The sequence below is a fragment of the Elephas maximus genome, chromosome 24 (assembly GCF_024166365.1).
Source record: "Elephas maximus indicus isolate mEleMax1 chromosome 24, mEleMax1 primary haplotype, whole genome shotgun sequence".
In the NCBI taxonomy this organism is placed as follows: domain Eukaryota; kingdom Metazoa; phylum Chordata; class Mammalia; order Proboscidea; family Elephantidae; genus Elephas; species Elephas maximus.
Genome location: NC_064842.1, coordinates 48,557,557 through 48,577,781, shown reverse-complemented (window position 1 = coordinate 48,577,781; position 20,225 = coordinate 48,557,557). Strand labels below are relative to the sequence as shown.

Sequence of the window (20,225 nt, the reverse complement as noted above, 5' to 3'; positions counted from 1 at the left end):
TCCTCTAAGCAGATTTTTATTACTTTGTACTGTTTTCCTGGAAAGTTTCTTTTCAAAATAAAATAAAATAAAGCACAATACTTTATAAAAATACAGGGAAAAAATTTACCTATGAACTTATTACCCAATAATAAGTACTACTGTTTTGATGTATTTCCTTCCAATCTTTTTTCTCTGCCCAGGTAGTTTTGTTTCTTTTACTTATTTGTGATCTCTCTTATTTAAAAGTCTGTGTTCACTTTTTTTTTTAAAGTGAATCTTTGTAAGAAAACTTTATTGCTACCAACTCTATTAAACTCTCACATTTATATCTGAAAAGAATTGCAACTGAACAAGAGTACATGAGCACATATAGTTTGTTATCATGTGGGTAAAGAAAAATTGAGTACATAAAAAATTGGCACCGTTTTGGAGTTAACTGCAAGAATCAGGAGAAATGCTGTTTGGGTATGAGGTGAAGGGTGGCAGGTGGGTTGAAAATAACATGCTTTTTAAATTAACACATCTCAAGATGTTGACCAAAGAACATTTTCATTGTAAAATTAGATCCGTGTTTGTTCTCCCTTTTTCTTTTTTTTAACCTTGTTAGCAGTGAATGTGGAGTGCTTACAACGCGACTGCAGATAGAAGTTTTTCCCACTCTTAGTACTCCTAAATTTTTTCAGTCTGCATTTTCTGTCCTGGAATCAGTGGGGCACTTGCCCTTTGCCTAATCTAACGTCACGTATGCAGCAGGCCTTGTGCTTGGGCCTGTACTTGCTTTGTCTCGAATTCCGTTTTTAATATCATGCGGTGCTTGTAACAACTTTATGTTGGTCTCGGGCATAGATAGGGAAAAAGGAAATAGAGGGATATTTAAAAAAAGAAAGCAGAAGAATGTGATGGAAAGGGAGAGAGAATAAAATACTTATCGTGGGGGATGGTGGAGTATGTTCACTTTTTTTGCTCACCTCTATGATATACATTTTTTCATGTTAAATCTTTTTCACAAACAGATTTTTAATGATTGCAATTAATTTAAAATATACCAGACTTAGTTTTTCTCACAACTTAATCACTTTCTTATACTTTATTTGATTAGAAAATACATATCTTTCTGGTGGGAGAAAAGTTTTTGTTTGCTTCAACTTTTATAATTTTAGGGTGGCGTCTAAACTACCAAATGTTATAACAAGGTATCCAAGGTTATTGCATTTTAAACTTTAATATAACCAAAAGAGACATATTCTGATTTCATATTTAAAATGTTTTTCTTAGATTATTATTGAATGATTTAAGTACATTTTGATGGTAAACTGACATTTATACATACCTTCCATCTTCTTGGTTTCTCTTGTTTTTTTTTTCTTTTTTCCCTTAATTTCCTTCTCAAATAGCCATAAAAGAATAACTGGATGTATTATGAGTCTTTGTGATAATCCAGCCACAGCTTGTGGTTTACCTCTCATCAATGCCCTCATGTTGCAAGCTTAAAGCCACTTCCTATTTAAAGTTTGCCTCATTTCCTGTGCATTCATTTCCCGGCGTTGGTTGGCAGGTCTTATTTATGTAAAGCCTTAACAGATGAGATGTATTTTTTTTCTTTCTAGCCTGGGGTAACTGAATGTCTAGACTTCTCCTTAAGGGAAGTTGCTTTAATATGGAGATTATTTTTGTGTATGTGTGGTTTAAAAACGGTTTATTTATTTATTTAGAGATTATTAAAGAGGCTGTGACTCACACAAAGCATTGTGTATTCAGATGTATTTTATACTCATTACCTAGAATGTTTACTGGATTTCCCCCCAGGGAGCTAGTATGCAGCTGCTTTTTTTTCCTCACCTGTTGCCATTCTCTAAATATAGACAAATCCAAAGTACCATAGAAGCTCTTTATGGCAAGCGGCAAAAGCAGATGACAAGCTTGTTCACTCTTTTCTTCTTAAGAGTTTCTCTTTTAAAATTATTTCCAGAGTAAATTTGAGTCTGTTTTGTTCTTCCAATAAGTAGCAAAATTTGGATATTCAGACTATTTAAACTTTATTCTTTCCTCCTTCACACTGAGTTGAGTTAAATCAACCAAGTGTTTTTGTGCCATGGAAGCACTGTCTTAATCTGAATTTTTACCTCATGCATTTATTTGTAAATGGGTAGCTTTGATGCTTTGCTTACCAAGGAACAGTAAGCTTCAGATTGGATGTGGAATACTGATGTACTTCATAGCAATGTAACAAAGCATGTTCTTATTTTTGTTAGTTACACTCCGGTTGGTTCCGACTTATGGCAATAGAACGAGACGTTGCCCGGTCCTGCGCCATCTTCATGATGGTTGGCATATTTGAGTCCATTGTGGCTCTTGTGTCAATCCATCTCATTGAGGGTTTCCCTCACTTTTGCTGACCTTCTACCAAACCTGATATTCTTTTCTAGCAATTGATCTTCCATGATGACGTGTCCAAAGTGAGCTGAAGTCTCAGCACCCTTACTTCTAAGGAGCATTCTGGTTGTATTTTCTTCTAAGTCTGATTTGTTTGTTTTTCTGGCAGCCTATTGCATATTTAATATTCTTCGCCAACATCACAATTCAAATTCATCAGTTTTTTCTGTCTTCCTTTTACATTGTCCAGCTTTCACGTATATATATGTATATAAAATGTAATATGGGCGAACGAAGCAAGCTGCAGAATGACAGATAAAGTTTGAAAACATACATAACAATGCTATTCATTATGTATGGATACATAGGTACATTGTAAGAGTCTAAAATGATTTACAGGAGTAAACACCTTCAGTACAGTTGTGCCTTGAAATGTTGTGAGGCAGGTACAAACAAAAAGAACCAAACCCATTGCCATCACCACAACTCCGACTCATGGCGACCCTATAGGACAGAGTAGAACCGCCCCATAGAGTTTCCAAAGAGCGCCTGGTGGATTGAACTGCGGATCTTGCATTAGCCATAGCACTTAACCACTAAGCCATCTAGAGCAGCTAGAGAGGGCTTCAAATGTAGCTGTATTTTTATTTAAATTCTGAGGTACGTATGGCATAAAGTTAAGATTTTATCTGGATAACGGGTATATATGTTTTTGCTTTACTGTTTTGTATGTTTGAGATAGTTCATAATTAAATAAAACACACAAACACAAAACTCTATTATTAGTGGTTTGTACCTTGGCATATTGCATCTCTTGGCCCCTATAAAGTAGGATACAGAACAGAGATCCCAGAAACTTTGTTAAAGACATTTCAAATACCATTCAGATGACAAAACTGGCCCATTGCAGTGCCTTTTAACCTTGATTTTGTGTAAAACAGATTCCTTATCAGTGGGTAAGAAAATCTTCTTAATTAATGCATTTCCCCAGAAGCCTTATGGTATTAACCAGCAAGGACTGCAGCTTTAATGAAGATGGTGATACTACTTAATTGGAACACCTGAATGGGATTAAGGGGTACTCATACGAAGTCAACTGGTTTCCCTGGCGCCCAGAGCTCTGCAGGGTCTCTGCCTTCTTGCTGGAAACCTCTGCCAAATGAGATGAAGCTGAGCCAAATGCTTTCTCTCCTTCATAAGTCACTTAATGGGATATTTTAAATACAGACTCCAAATATTACAGAAAGAACTCTGAAACACATTGTTATGCTGAATCTACTAATAAATTTTAGAACTGAATACATCCAAGCACTAGACTTTTGCATTGCTGTTAACTTGTTATTGATCCAACAGTTTAATATGCATTAAATGAAATAGATAATTATGTTATCAATATTATGTTATTGTCTCAATAATGTTTTTCAATTGGTTATATCTTTTTACCCAAATTTAAAATCATTTCAGGCTTCTTGACAATATTGTTTTTATTACCAAAGAGTACTTACCTTCCTCCATTAAAAAAAAGAGTACTGGATTCCTCCATAAAAATTGATGCAGTATTAATAAAGAGGACAACTCTGTTTAAAAATCGGCACCGATTTTTTTAATTTGGATAAATTAAAGTGGTAATCAAAATTGGTCTCCATAATGTCTGAAAAAAAACTTACTCTTGCTTTTGTTAAGAAACATGGTCTTGTACTTGGATTCTATGTGAAGTTCTATTACTAGTTTTGGGAACTTGGCTAGAAATTAATTAATCAATTAATTTATTGATCTGAAAATGGGGTGTGGGGGCGGAGATGACCATTATGATTCCATTAGCTCCAAAGGTCTTTCGTCTTTGATCTTTTCATCGTGTATGGGATTTGGAATGTGATTGGCATGTATGTGCCACCATTCAGATGAATTCAAGTTGCTTTCTTAGTGTATCTCGGAAGGTAGTCTCAGTTGTTTACAGTCTACTAGTGGTAGTTCAGTGGTAGAATTCTCACCTTCCACGAGGTGGACCCAGGTTCAATTGTGGGCCAATGCACCTCAAGTGTGGCCACCACCCATCTGTCAGCGGAGGCTTGCGTGGTGCTGTGATGTGGAACAGGTTTCAGCCGAGCTTCTATACTAAGGCAGACTTCGAAGATGGTCTATTCCCGAAAATTAGCCAAGGAAAACCCTGTGGATCACAAGGTCTGATCCCATTGTGCATTAGGTTGTCATGAGTTGGAGGCTGATTTGAGGGCAGCTAACAACTTTGCAGTTAATCGCCTTGATGCATATAATGATTAATTAGTGAGTTTTACCTGTGAGGCACGGGCTCCAATTAGAGCTAATGTTATGAGATTCCAGCGTACTCATTAAGGGCTGTATAGACACACTTTACTGAAGAGCAATTTCCATAGGAAAAAGAGGTGACTTTAAAGAACCTGGTACTATGTGAATCTTTGAAGGATTTTTCTTTTTCTGTCTCTATTTTCAGAGCATAAAATATAATAGTTTTTCACAATACTTTGTGAATAATTTTTCACAAATATACATTACTCAGGAGTCTTTTGATTTTAATAATTAACTGATCCAGTGACTGACAAAATTAGATTGAAAAAAATGTAAAATTAGACTGTCCAACTGTCCTAGGTCAGCTTTCACTACTGGAGATATTTGGGTTGTTATCAAGAAAACTGTATTCTCACATAACATCATACTGTTTCAGAGAGATTTGCCTGACCAAATCAGGTGGACAGTTGGTTAGAGCCACTTTGAGAGTTCTTAAATTCTTGTGAGGATAAGTTAAACCAAAAAGCCAAACCTTTTGCCGTTGAGTCAATTCCAACCCATAGATCCTATAGGACAGGGTAGAACTGCCCCATAGGGTTCCCAGGGAGCGACTGGTAGATTTGAACTGCTCGCCTTTTGGTTAGCAGTGGTATCACTTAACCACCGTGCCACCAGGGCTCCGTGGATAACTTAGAACGTGCTAAACTATTTTTCAAAATATATAGCAAGATGATAAAGTACTCATTAGTGGAAAAAAGAGTTTAGAGGATAAGTTAGAACATGTTAACTGGTTTTTTTTTTTTTTTTTTTTTACTAATGAGTACTTTATTATCTTGATATATATTGTCAAAATACCGGTTGGGCTAGATAAATGTTGAATAGCTTTTGTTTTCCCCAGGCCTCCCCAAGCCCAGCAATGCCACCTTTCATTTTCTAGCCAAGTTCACTCCTAATTTTTACCCATATTCCTAGATGAATAAAATACAAGCATACCCAGTTCCCTAGGAATGCTTTTTTTTTTTAATTAGTGGCTTAGCTTATTAAATTATTATTATTAAAAGATAAATAAAAAGCATTTCAAACAAATCTATTTCTGTGTGAAGAGAAGAAAAGTGGAGTGAAATAAGAAAAAGGAGAGGACCTAGGAAAATAAAAGAGAACCGTGTAGGACACACGAGAGATACTATTGTGTGGTAAGGGGAATTATGAAAATTCCTAGGCTAGTTGCCTGGTTTGATTTTCAGACTGGCCTGATTTGTTTTAATGTGCATGGTGTGTTCATTTGCATGGTTGCAATCTGCAAGCAAAGAATGTGTTCTCTATTTTGGAGCAATCTAAGAGCCTCTGATAAAATATGTGCAGAAAAAACGTAATGACCGAGATTAGACTCCAAAAGGGCAAAGGGAATCTCATTATTTTGGTTTCTGAATTTCAGTTATATATTTTCTTCAAAACCAAAAAAGGTTTTTTTTTAATGGGCAAAAGCATTATTATCCGTTCTGAATCCAGAGTTCTTGTGATGTTTTCTGAAAAGGCAGCTGTGTCAGATTGGCTTATTTTTCCCACTCTTCCCCACTCATTTTTGTAAAGAAAAAGATAACCAATCTGCGGCTTGGTTATTAGACAATTAAAAAAGCCTGGTGGGATAATATCTTGGGGGGGGATATTAGACGGCTTAGAAAAGTGGCAAAAGAAACAAGATTTATTCTCATCAGAGGTGTCATGAAAAAATTGAAGTCATGCTGTGAGGTAATGGTGAAATAATCTTGAATATCTCCAAGCACTTTTTCCAAATAAAATGGAAGAAAATTTAAAGTTAGCTTCCATCTAATTATGGCTAAAGAAAGCTGTGTGCATAAATGTACTGGCATAAATATTTTTCTAACGATAGTATTGATTTCTTTTTCTGTAAAAAGATATCAGACCTTAAGACCTTGTAGTTCTTAGAAAGCTGTTCTCCGAAATAGCTGAGCACTGTGGGGTTTTTATTATCCTATGGCATAAAGTAGTGGAAATTGTAACTTGTACAAGTGATAGTGTGTGTTTCCCACTATTCTCTCTCTCTCTTTTTTAATTGTGGTGAAAGTATACACAAGAAAACATACAACTCAACAATTTCTATATCTACAATTCAGTGACATTAGTTACATCTTCAATTAGGCAGCCACTGTATCTTTTTCCAAATCCTTCCACCACTATTAATATAAACTCAGTGCCCTCTAAAACTCTTTTCTCTCTTAACGTCTCCTCCCACTTCTCTTTTCCCACTTCTCTCTTATAGCAAGTTAGTGCAGATGGGAACCTTAATTTATTTCAGTGGCTGTGGTCATATGTAGAAAATGTCATTTTGCTTCTACTCATCCCCTGGAGCTGGTGCCTGGCTCTTTACTGTTGTTAGTTGCATTCCTACTCCTGGTGACCCAAGGTCACCATGTGTGCAAAGTAGAACTACTCCATAGTGTATTCAATGGCTGTGACCTTCTGGAAGCAGACCACCAGGCTTGTCTTCTGAGATGTCTTTGGGTGGGTTTGAACTGCCAACCTTTCAGCTAGTATTCGAGTGCTTAGCCGCTTGTGCTACCCAGGCTACCTGGTCCCTTACCGTAGCATCTGTTAAGTACGTATGGATTTATTGAATGCCCTTGATGGAATACACTTTGCGACAGTATTAAAGACACCAAAAACTCATTGCTCTTGAGTCAATTCCGACTCATACTGAGGACAGAGTGCCTGGTGCATTGGAACTGCTGACCTTTTGGTTAGCAGCTGTAGCTCTCAACCGCTAGGCCACCAGGATTTCCATTAAAGACACGGGGCCTGCTTTTAGAATGGGGCCTGAGAAAAGCTCAGGGTCTCTTAACAGTCTAAGGGCAAGTATGCTACAAGTTTAACTCACAGAGCTTTGGAATGGTGTGGAAACCAGGAAACTATGTTCTATTGTTTGTTCCTGAGCAGGCCTGCTTTCTATCCAGATGCTTTCAAAGTTCTGGGAGAGTCCTGGCTGGACTTTGATATATTTAATATAAGCTCGTGGGAACGTAAGTGTTTGTGTGTTCCTCTTCTGTGGATTAATATCCAAAGTAAATCACAGAGAACTGAAGTTGGTTTATACATGTCTTCTTTTTAACTTAAGATGGAGTTTCTGTGAGGTAGGGTGCAGGGATTTGCTGCCATCAAGGCTGACTTCTTGAATTTTTTTCAAGAAATTGAAAAGAATTTTTTTTCTTCTCCTAGTAATTTGTGCCTTCTCGTAGTAATCTGTTCAAAAATCTATCACTCAGGCACCAATAATGTGCTTAAAGAAAAAGCACATCTTTTAGTTCAGCTGGAAACCATGGTGGCGTAGTGGTTAAGAGCTACGGCTGCTAACCAAAAGGTTGGCAGTTCGAATCCACCAGCCACTCCTTGGAAACCATATGGAGCAGTTCTACTTGTCCTATAGGGTCACTATGAGTTGGAGTCGACTTAGTGGCAACAGGTTTTTTTAGTTCAGTTATGGAGAATCCAATTTATCCTCATTCTCTAAGGCATTTACTAGGAGAAAATGAGAGTCCTTGGGCATTATTCTGCGTAATTAGATTTTTGCACCTTTGTAATGTGAATTGGGATTTCTGATTTCTTCACCCTAAGGTGTAAAGTGATGGTATTCGGCAACCTGAGACTATAGCTGATGTTATAATTCATCGGAACTTTTAAACTTCTATAACTGAGAAGTTCTGAGGGTAAAAACAATGATGGATATTTTATTTTATAATTATTAAAAAAATTTTTTTTAGAGTCCCTTCTCTGGTTCTGCACCACCGTCTGTCAGTGTGTTGTACTATGGTGGCTTGCATGTTGCTGTGATGCTGGAAGCTATGCCACCAGTATTTCAAATACTAGCAGGGTCACCCATGGTGGACAGGTTTCAGTGGAGCTTCCAGACTGAGACAGACTAGGAAGAAAGGTTTAGGCAATCTACTTCCAAAAATTAGCCAGTGAAAACCCTATGAATCACAATAGAACATGTAGTGATAGAAGATGAGCCCCCTAGGTTGGAAGGTAACAATGGACCCAAGCACGCTGAGGATGATGAGGGCGGCGTGGGACCTGACAGCACTTCATTCTGTTGTACGTGGGGTTGCCATGATTTGGAGCTGACTCAACAGCAGCTAACAACAATAACACCTACTTCTGGCTCCCAAAATTAATCTTCACCTGCGTTTTTAACACCCTGCGCCAAGTACCTGATTAATCCTTTCCTCCTATGTGGACTTTCCTTAGATCCCAGGAGATAGTGACCTTGTATTAAAATAAACCTGTTTTTTAATTTATGCATTTTCCTCCCTGTTGTAACAATAAAAACGTAATCGCCGAGAATCGGGATTTCTTTTTTGTAATGCCAGAGGGAAAAACAAAGATGAAATCGTAAGTAAATAAAACTGGATAGAAAATATAATAATCTCAACTATTTAAAAAAAATAATTGAAAAAAGTCTTGAAGGAAATACAGCAAAAATATTGTTTTTTAAAAATATCTTTCTGTACTTATGCACTATTTTTCTAAAAGTAATTGACATGAAAAGACACCTGCGTATTTCAAAGATGATTTTGGATTAGATCATAGGTGTGTTGACACTGGGAATGATAGGGGAACTGGAACACATGATAAACAGTGTTTCTCAAGGAAGAAAACGATGATGAAGAGTAGATTTGAGTTGAACTGCTACAGGACTGGGAAGTTAATAAAGAACATTCTGGAATGAGAAGATATACAAATCTGTTAGGTTCTTCAGAATTTACGTAAGCTTAGATTCCTAGATTCCTGTATACTTAGATTCCTGTATACTTGGATTCCTATATACTTTCCATGTTTCCAGGCTGGTCAGAGTAAATAAACAAACAAACCAAGATAGAGATTAAAAAAAAAACCCACCGGTAATTTTTTAAAAAAATAATTTTTATTGTGCTTTAAGTGAAAGTTTACAAATCAAGTCAGTCTCTCACACAAAAACCCGTATACACCTTGCTACACACTCCCAATTACTCTCCCCCTAATGAGACAGCCCGCTCTCTCCCTCCACTCTCTTTTTGTGTCCTTTTAGCCAGCTTCTAACCCCCTCCACCCTCTCATCTCCCCTCCAGGCAGGATATGCCAACATAGTCTCAAGTGTCCACCTAATCCAAGAAGCTCACTCCGCACCAGCATCCCTCTCCAACCCATTGTCCACTCCAATCTATGCCTGAAGAGTTGGCTTCGGGAATGGTTCCTGTCCTGGGGCAACAGAAGATCTGGGGGCCATGACCACCAGGGTCCTTCCAGTCTCAGTCATACCATTAAGTCTGGTCTTATGAGAATTTGGGGTCTGCATCCCACTGCTCTTCTGGTCCCTCAGGGGTTCTCTGTTGTGTTCCCTGTCAGGGCAGTCATCGGTTGTAGCTGGGCACCATCTAGTTCTTCTGGTCTCAGGATGATGTAGTTGCTGGTTCAGTGTGGTCCTTTTTGTCTCTTGGGCTCCTAATTGCCTTGTGTCCTTGGTGTTCTTCATTCTCCTTTGCTCCATTTGGGTTGAGACCAACTGATGCATCTTAGATGGCTGCTTGCTAGCATTTAAGACCCCAGACGCCACTCTTCAAAGTGCGATGCAGAATGTTTTCTTAATAGATTTTATTATGCCAATTGACTTACATGTCCCCTGAAACCGTGGTCCCAGACCCCTGCCCCTGCTACACTGGCCTTCGAAGCATTCAGTTTATTCAGGAAACTTCTTTGCTTTTGGTTTAGTCCAGTTGTGCTGACCTCCCCTGTATTGTGTGCTGTCTTTCCCTTCACCTAAAGTAATTCTTATCTACTATATAATTAGTGAATGCCCCTCTCCCACCCTCCCTCCCTCCCCCCTCTCGTAACCACAAAAGAATGTTTTCTTCTCAGTTTAAATTATTTCTCAAGTTCTTATAATAGTGGTCTTATACAATATTTGTCCTTTTGCAACTGACTAATTTCACTCAGCATGATACCTTCCAGGTTCCTCCATGTTATGAAATGTTTCACAGATTCCTTGATGTTCTTTATCGATGCGTAGTATTCCATTGTGTGAATATACCATAATTTATTTATCCATTCATCCATTGATGGGCACCTTGGTTGCTTCCATCTTTTTGCTATTGTAAACAGTGCTGCAATAAACATGGGTGTGCATATATCTGTTCGTGTAAAGGCTCTTATTTCTCTAGGATATATTCCAAGGAGTGGGATTGCTGGATTGTATGGTTGTTCTATTTCTAACTTTTTAAGGAAGCATCAAATTGATTTCCAAAGTGGTTGTACCATTTGACATTCCCACCCGCAGTGTAGAAGTGTTCCAATCTCTCCACAGCCCCTCCAACATTTATTATTTTGTGTTTTTTGGATTAATGCCAGCCTTGTTGGAGTGAGATGAAATCTCATTGTAGTTTTGATCTGCATTTCTCTAATGGCTAATGATCGTGAACATTTCCTCATATATGTGTTAGCTACCTGAATGTCTTCCTTAGTGAAGTGTCTATTCATATCTTTTGCCCATTTTTAAATTGGGTTGTTTGTTTTTTTTGCAGTTGAGTTTTTGCAGTATCATGTAGATTTTAGAGATCAGGCACTGATCAGAAATGTCATAGCTAAAAACTTTTTCCCAGCGTGTAGGTAGTCTTTTTACTCTTTTGGTGAAGTCTTTGGATGAGCACAGGTGTTTGATTTTTAGGAGCTCCCAGTTATCTAGTTTTTCTTCTGCATTCTTAATAATGTTTTGTATACTGTTTATGCCATGTATTAGGGCTCCCAACGTTGTCCCTATTTTTTCTTCCATGATCTTTATCGTTTCAGATTTTATATTTAGGTCTTTGATCCATTTTGAGTTAGTTTTTGTGCATGGAGTGAGGTATGGGTCTTGTTTCATTTTTTTGCAGATGAATATCCAGTTTTGCCAGCACCATTTGTTAAAAAGACTGTCTTTTCCCCATTTCACTGTTTTGGGGCCTTTGTCAAATATCAACTGCTCATATGTGGATGGATTTATGTCTGGATTCTCAATTCTGTTCCATTGGTCCATGTATCTGTTGTTGTACCAGTACCAGGCTGTTTTGACTACTGTGGTGGTATAATAGGTTCTAAAATCAGGTAAAGTAAGGCCTCCGACTTTGTTCTTCTTTTTCAGTAATGCCTTATTTATCTGGGGCCTCTTTCTCTTCCATATGAAATTGGTGATTTGTTTCTCCATCTCATTAAAGAATGTCCTTGGGATTTGGATCGGAATTGCATTAAATGTATAGATCGGTTTTCCCACCAGTAATTTTTTGGACTAAAGTTGTCTAAAGACTTAAGAGGAATTAACCTGTATGAGTCTGATTTTTTTAAAAAACAAATATGAGTTGAGCTTTGACAGTGTATATTTATAATAATAAATATTCAAGCTGAGAACGGTATCTTTTACCTTTCTTGGAACACTGGTATTGGTTTCATTATAATATTGCAGTGTAATTTGCTTTGCTCTTAGGTATTTAAACAGCCATTCTTTCATTCACTCAACAAATATTTGCTGAGGATATAAATATACCTTTGGAGGAAAGATAAGATGTATTGAAACAGCTGTAGTAAACCTAGTGTACACTTTTGGGAGAACACAAAAGAGGGTGAGATTGTAAACAGTTGGAGAGATATGACAAAGCTCTGTAACTCGGGATTACAGCCTAGGTTTGAAGGGTCTAAAAGAGGGCTTGCAGGGTATTTCGGGAGAGAAAGGAGGAGTGAAGTCATCAGCATATGCAAGGGACAAGGAAATAAGGACAACTGGGGCCAGATCAAGAGCCTTTGATACTATGCTAAGAATTACTACTCTAGGCAGTGGGGAACCACTGTTTTTTTTTTTTTTTAATGTGCTCTGGCAGCAACATGTAAGTGAAACTTTGTCAAGTCAGCACCCAGAATACTGTGCCTCTATGACTAAGGAGGTGTGTGCCTCTCACGGCTTTCAAGTTTCCTGATAGAATTAATGCCAAGATTTGGTCTAGTCTAACATCTAGACATTGGTAATTTATAGCTTTGGTTTGAATGGAATTATGGTGTCAGCTTGGATTCAGCCCCTCCCGTTTTGCTCTATTGGCTCTGGACTCTAACCACTTCCCAGAATCCTCCTCTGCCACACAAACCAAGCATTGTGGATTGAATTGTGTCCACCCAAAATGTGTATCAACTTGGCTAGGTCATGATTTCCAGTATTGTGTGGTTGTCCATCATTTTGTGATATCATCTGATTATCCTGTGTGTTGTAAATCCTAACTTGTATGATGTTAAAGAAGCAGGATTAGAGGCAGTTATGTTAATGAGGCAAGACTCAGTCTACAGGATTAGGATGTATTTCGAGTCAATCTCTTGAGATACAAAAGAAGGAAGTGAGCAGATAGGAGAGGGACCTCCTACTACCAAGAAGGAAGAGTGGACAGTGGAGCATGTGCTTTGAACCCGGGGTCCCTGCTCTGAGAAGCTCCTAGACCAGGGGAAGATTGATGGCAGGGACCCTCCCCCAGAGGTGATAGAGGAAGAAAGCTTTCACCTTAGAGATGGTGCCTTGAACTCGAACTTCTAGCCTCCTAGACTGTGAGAGAATAAATTGCTGTTTGTTAAAGCCATCCACTTGTGGTATTTCTGTTACAGCAGCACTAGGTAACCAAGACATCGAGCTTTGGCTTATTTCCCATAATCCTCCAGGACCTATGTATCAGCCCTGGGTACTCACTTCACCTACCCTGGCTTTGACTTTGTTGTTGTTGTTGTTTTTGGCATGACTTTTTTGTTCTTGTTTTAGAGCTGAGAGCTAGTGAGATTTTTTTTTTGCCTTGCCATGATACAGAGAGAGAGTAGATTAAGAAACTTTTAAAATGTTGTTGAAAGTTAACAAAGGCTTGGTTGAAGGTGTAGAAGCTGGGATGGATTCAAGAAATATTGTGGAGTTAGAAATGAAAAGACCTGATAATTGAATATGGGAGAATAAGTCAAATGATATTGCTGAATTTTTGAGCCTATATGGATTCAAATGGTTTTAAAAGGGCCAACAGAAATTTTTCTTATTTTTACAGAGTTGAACTGAAGCTAAATTTTGTCGATAGAGCTGTTAAAGTGGCTTGTTTTAGCTTCAGTGATGATTACCCTGAAGGGGGTTCTGAGCAGCCCGGTTAAGTGAATTGTACCAACACAATGCCTAGCACAGGCTGCAATAAAATTAATTAAGTTAAGTAAGATTAGAAAAAAAGTGCCTGTTCCAAAAATACTCCATTGCTGTCGAGTTGATTCTGAGCAGCCCTTCCATTTGTTCTAGTCTTTCTGTTATTGAGTAACCTCAACATTGAGTGGAAGGCTTGGCATTGAGTTTTACAAACAAGTCAGGAAAGAAAACGTGATACTAAATTTGGAGGGGAAATGAAGGAAAGTTAATACTCAAGAATCCTGAGAACCCTGTGAAAAACAAGTTGGTCTCATATGAGGTTATTTTATGTAGTGCCCGTGGGTTGATCCATTTATTTGAATGTTTTCATGGTGGAATATTAAATAATTGTTATAATTTTCGAAAGTTATTGAGTGACTAATATGTGCCAGGGATTGTTCTGGGAATTTTTACCTGCAGACTATCGCATTTAATCTGTATAATAGCCCTGTGATATAGGAATCTTATCCCCATTTTATAGGTGAGAAAATAGAGGCTTAGAGAAAAAGACTCAATGTAACACAGCTGGTAACTCATGATTTTCTCTTCAGCTCATTAACGCTAATATTTTTTATTTAGTTGTTTTCAATCAGGGCTTTGAACCGTTTTGTTCTGGTTCTAACCCCTACTGAGAATTTGCATTGCCACCCCAGGTATATTAAATTAGAATCTATAGTTTAATAAGACCCCCAGGCGAGTCTTATGTATAATAAATTTTGGGCCCATTACTCTACTGGTGTTCTCCGAATTGATCCCTAACCAGCAGCATTAGCATCACCTATGAACTTGCTAGAAATGCAAATTTTTAGCAGGAGTTTGAACAAACACAAACCAGTTCGAAGCCTTGCTTTATAGCCATAATTTTATGTAATCATTACAACAACCTTATAAGCTTGTTACTCTTGTTATCTTCATTTCACACATGAGCATGAAGGGGAAGTAACTCACATGAGACCCCACAGCTGGTAGGAGGCAGAGATGGGACTTGAACCCACGTCTGTCTCACTCCAGAGTCCATGTTCCTAATCGCAGTGATATTTTGACTTAACACCAGGATTTGCTCTAATTCTCAGGGTCTTCCTTATTTCAAAACCTGTTGTCTCTAAGTCGATTCCAACTCATAGTGACCCTACAGGATAGAGTGGAACTACCCCATAGGGTTTCCAAAACTATAATCTTTGGGGAAGCAGATTGCCATATCTTTCTGTTGCAGAGTGGCTGGTGGGTTCAAACCGCCAACCTTTAGGTTAGCTTAGCCACTACGCCACCAGGGCTCCTTAAGATGAAATCCAGATAACTTTTGAGGATAGCTTTGGGTTATTTTCCTAAAGAGCAATAATGTTGTTGGCTGTTTTATTCCTATTTCGACCTGGTCATTAGGTTAGTTACCCAGCAAAGCTGGGATCCCTTCTTCTGTAACTGCTGCCTGGTGGATGATGCGTGGATGATGTACTGATGGTACCATATGTAGTAGATATTCAAATTACAGAGCATATTTCTTATCCTTGGGAGGGAGTAGTGGCATCCTAGTACCTCAGTAGAAGCAGGGCGTTCCTGGAGGAGGTTTGGTGACGTGGCAGGAAATCTGGTTTCAAAGGCTTGTAGAGCTCATCATAAGAGGATATCCACCTCCTTTCGTGTATATCCAAGTGTTTCTAAGAACGCAAAAATTAGCATCAGAATGAACAGGCCGCTCTTTTTATGGATGAAATGGTGGTTACTTGGCTCTAAAGGGCAAATTTTGTTAAGCATTTATATGTTTCAATGAGGCAAGACTCGTTTTCATTGTGGGAATTTTCAAAGGTATCTCACTTTTTAGGTAAGAAAATTATAAACAAGGATATAGAATTTTACTATTTATGCACTATGTAAAAGCTAGTAAAAAAAAAAACTAATTAGATGGTTATAAAGCCTGAGCATATTAATGTATTATACGAATGCTGATTAATAGTGATACCATAAACCCACAAGCAAGTAAAAACATGCCTGATTCAAATTATAGGAACTTTTATATGCATTTCTACATGACCTGTTATTAGTGGGTCTCAAAGTGCCTTACAAGTTATAATTACTAAAGCATTTTATTGAGGGAATAGCCAAGAATTCCTTTTTACCTCATGCATATCATGATACCTAAATACTTGAGCAAAAGTAGAATTCCCATATAGAGTATTTTTACAATCTGAGAGTTTTGGCCTATGAATCCATAGGCCTAGAAGCTGGCAGCTATGGATTCAAAGTTCACATATTGAGTGTCTCAATCTGCTATGATTAGAACTCTGGTTATTTTTGAAATTCTACATGCATAATTGTTGTTAGGTGCTGTCGAGTTGGTTCTGGCTCATACTGACCCTATATACCATAGGACGAAACACTGCCTGGTCTTCTATCTGAATACCGGTGGCATAGCTTCCAGCATCATAACAACACACAAGCCCCCACAGTATGACAGACTGACAGACGTGCAGGAGACATGCATAATAGCTCTAAACAAATCTTGCCAGTCTGTTGTATTTTAAAATTTCTCTGTTGACTCTAATAACAAATTTGAAAAACAAAAATTATGCTCAGCGGACATGAAAGTATTTTAATATTTGGGAAAGTTATAGCAGGTTTATTTTTCTTCAAGCTAATGTCTTATTCTGAGGACTAACTCCTTGTAAGCAGCCAGTGGAAACGATTTATTTCTATGCTCTGTAGAAAGTACTTCGGATGCAATGAGGATTTCAGATCTACTTCAGAATGCTCCTTTGCCCTTTCTCCCCTGTTTCTCCTTTCTCTCCTTTGCAGCTCCCTCACTCTCCAAAGTAAGCATTGATTGGAGAAGCTCAGGACTATTTCCAGTGCCTGTCTCTCCAGTCCTGAAGCTCTCCCCACATGACTGATTCACCACCAGTATGAGTTGCCTTCAAGTTGATTCCGACTTACTGTGACCTCATGTGTGTCAGAGTAGAATTGTGCTCATAGGGTTTTCAATGGCTGACTTTTTGGAAGGAAATGGCTAGGCCTTTCTTCCAGGCATCTCTGGGTAGATTCAAACCGTGGACCTTTCAGTTAGCAGCTGAACATGTTAACTCTTTGCATCAACCAGGGACTCCACACATACTCAGCTTTATTTTCTTCTGGTGCTGAGAGACTGTATTGCAATCGGTGGTCACTGTTGTGAGGTAACCTCACTTTGGTGATTATAGTTCATTGTCAAGCAGATTCAAAGAAAGGTGTAGACGAATGAGCACCTTTCTTTACTGTTAGAGTCCCTGGAACCTGGAGAGAATGAGTGACTTGACTGAGGTCGTATAGCTGGTGTCTGTCTTACAACTAGAAATGGGATCAGAACCCAAGTCCCCAGGTTCTTAAACTAAAGCTCTTGCCTTTCACACTAGTCATGCAGTGGTTTGAATCACAAACATTCTTTAAAACAGAAACACAGGAGCAGAACTAGAAACAGTTTGTTGATTTCCTTTAGGGCTGTGAATTGGCAAGACTTATTATTCCTTCAGGAATCTGAAGGAATATGGAATGATGAGTGTGCAGGGTTGAAATGGCACACCCTGAGATCATTGTTGGGTGGGAGAAGTTGAATGACTGGAGGTAGAAGGGAATGAAGAGCAAATTGAGATGGAGAAGAGGGTGAGGTAGAGTGGTAGCCTTGGAAGGATTAAAAGGTTGGCTGAGTTTATGGTCATGGCAATGGGTTGTTGATATAGAATGAAGAAAAGACTACTGGTTACTGGATGGATGTTGCTTCAGGACTTTGAAGTATCTCAGGATGATGCTAAAAGCGGGGGAGGGAGAGGTAAAGGCACGTGCAACATGTGTCCAAGTTCTCAGAGAATGCGGACTAGTAACAAATCCCTAGGGAACAGTGATGTTAGGAAGACTTGAGGGTGATGTTTATAGAATCAGATGGTTATGTATCTATGTTGTAAGAGTTGCTATATTTCAAAATTCTAATTTTCTTCCCCTTCCCTCCAGGGAAAACTGAGGCTGCTATCAAAAACTTCAGTCCCTACTACAGTCGCCAGTACTCTGTGGCTTTCTGCAATCATGTACGAAGTGAAGTAGAACAGCAAAGAGATTTACAATCACAATTTTTGAAGACCAAGGTAACCCAAGGATATTTGGTGTACATATTTCTCTCACTGAGGCAAGCTTTATAACTCATAATATTTCTGAAATAAATAATAATTTGAGTGGCAATTTAAAAAAATCTGCTCGGAAATAATTTTATACTCAAAAAAACTCTACTGGCCTGGAAGTTAGAACATCTGTTTTCTTGTTGATGTGTAATCCATGTAAAAAGAAAACTGCTATAATTCCAATTTCATTGTGTTTTCCCCACATCGGTGCTTTAACACTGGGAAATTTGACTTGCTGTAGTGAAGTTTAGAGGAATAATGGTCATAGTTTCAATGCTTTGTACCAAGAACTTTTTCATTTTGGTCATTGATTAAATATGATTTTCTCTTCTGATACCCAAAATTCATTCTTTCTCCTATGCTCCATTATAATCATTATCCACAACCTGAACACGTTTACTGAGAACCTACTATTTGCGAGTCCTTACTCTAAGGACAAGCAGCTCTGGTGGCACAGCCGTTAAGTGCTTTGCTACTAACCTAAAGGTTAGCAGTTTGAACCCACCAGCTGCTCCATGGGAGAAAGATGTAGCAGTCTGCTTCCCTAAAGATTACAGCTTTGGAAACCCTATGCGATAGTTCCACTCTGTCCTATAGGGCCTATATGAGTTGTAATTGACTCGATGGCAATAGGTTTTTTTTTTTTTGTCCTTTTGGTGTTCTAAGGACTAGCGGAACAAGACAAAATTCTTTGCCTTCCTGGAGTTTATATTCAAATGTAGGAGACAGATAATAAACAAGTAAATATATAATGTAGTATAATGCTACAAAAAATACTAAAGCAGGAGTCTCATTTTAAATAAGTTGGTCAGGAAGCCCTCTTTATGGCGATGATATTTGAGCAGAAAGTGGAATGAAATAAGGGAGCAGGCTATGTGAGTAGTATGGGAAGAGTGTTCTAGGCAGATGGACAGCCATGCAAAGACCCTGTGGCAGTAATAAGCATGGCTAGAAGCTAGTGTGCTGAAAGCAGTGTGAGGAAGGGGATGATATGAGATGACTGCAGAGAGATAGGTAGGGGCCAGATCATGTAGGACCTATAAGCTACGATAAGGGCTTAGACTTTGTTTTCAGTGTGATGGAAAGTCATCATTAGAGGGTATTGAATATAGAGTGACGTAATTGTAAATGGCCTTTTGGGCCTCTCTGTGGAGAATACACTGTGGGGAGGGTCAAGAGAAGAAACAGGAGACTGGGGAGGAGGATATCGCAGCAGTTCCAGTGAGAGATGATGGGCTAGGGTGATAGTGGTAAGAGTTGTGGGAGGCTGTCCAAGTCAGGGTGTATTCCAGGTAGAGCTGACAGGACTTGCTGATGGGTTGGGTGTGAGATAATAGAAGAAGAGAGAAATCAATGATGATTTTTTATGCAAATGTGTGGACAGTTGCATTTTACTCAGAAGGAGAAGTTGGGGTGGGTTAGGAATCATGAGTTCGTTTTGGACATGATAAGTTTGAGATGCTTGTTTGGCATACACCGCGGAAATACGGAATAGGCAGCCAGTTGGTCTAGAACTCAGTAGAGAGGTCAAGGCTAGAGATAGAAATTTGGGAGTTGTCAGCTTATAACTGGTATTTTAAAGCCCTAGGACATAACCAAGAGTCTAAATAGAGAAAAAAAGTTCCACAAGCAAGTCCTGGCCCCTTCAACATTTGGAGATCAGAAAGACAAGTATCCAGTAAGACAGGCTGAGAATAGCTTGTGGAGTAGGAGAAAAACCAGCAAAATGTAATGTGCCCAAAAGCAAGTGAAGAGGTGTTTCAAGAAGGAGGGAGTGATCAATGAGTCAAATAGCACAGAGGGTTTCAATAAGATTTAGCAGCTTAAGCATGGAGGGATAAATGATTGTTATCCCTATAAAACAGTGGTTCTCAAACATCGGGAAGCCTGTTAGAAGTGCAAATTCCAGACCACATCCCCATAGATTCAGATATAGTAAATCTCGGGTCGGGCACACTTTTAACAAGTGCATTAGTTGACTTTAGTGGCCCAGGTTTAAGAAACACTCCACACAGGAATTATAAAGTTCAGTTTATACCATGAGGCTTCAGCTGCCTTTAAATAGAAGAGTGAAGCCCTGTCTTACCTTTTAATGAGGCAAAAAAGAAGACTGTCCCATTATTCATCATGGCAGAACACTAAGCACTGAAGGGAATTCATTTCATCCCTTCGACAATTCTTCAGAGAGATTGGCATCTGTCTTCTCTGTATGGTTCATAAGATTTTTTCTTGAAAATAGAGAAATCAGTTTCTAA

At 38.5% G+C, this 20,225-nt stretch overlaps 1 protein-coding gene across 1 annotated transcript in view; it reads left to right on the top strand.

Annotated features, from left to right (window-relative positions):
* Window positions 1-20,225, top strand: part of NIBAN1 (niban apoptosis regulator 1) — a 166,328-nt gene that overhangs the window by 54,725 nt on the left and 91,378 nt on the right. Inside the window, exon 2 of the mRNA XM_049868330.1 lies at window positions 17,807-17,937. Within this exon, the coding sequence (XP_049724287.1) occupies window positions 17,807-17,937 (131 nt within the window). The remainder of the gene's footprint in view (window positions 1-17,806; window positions 17,938-20,225) is intronic.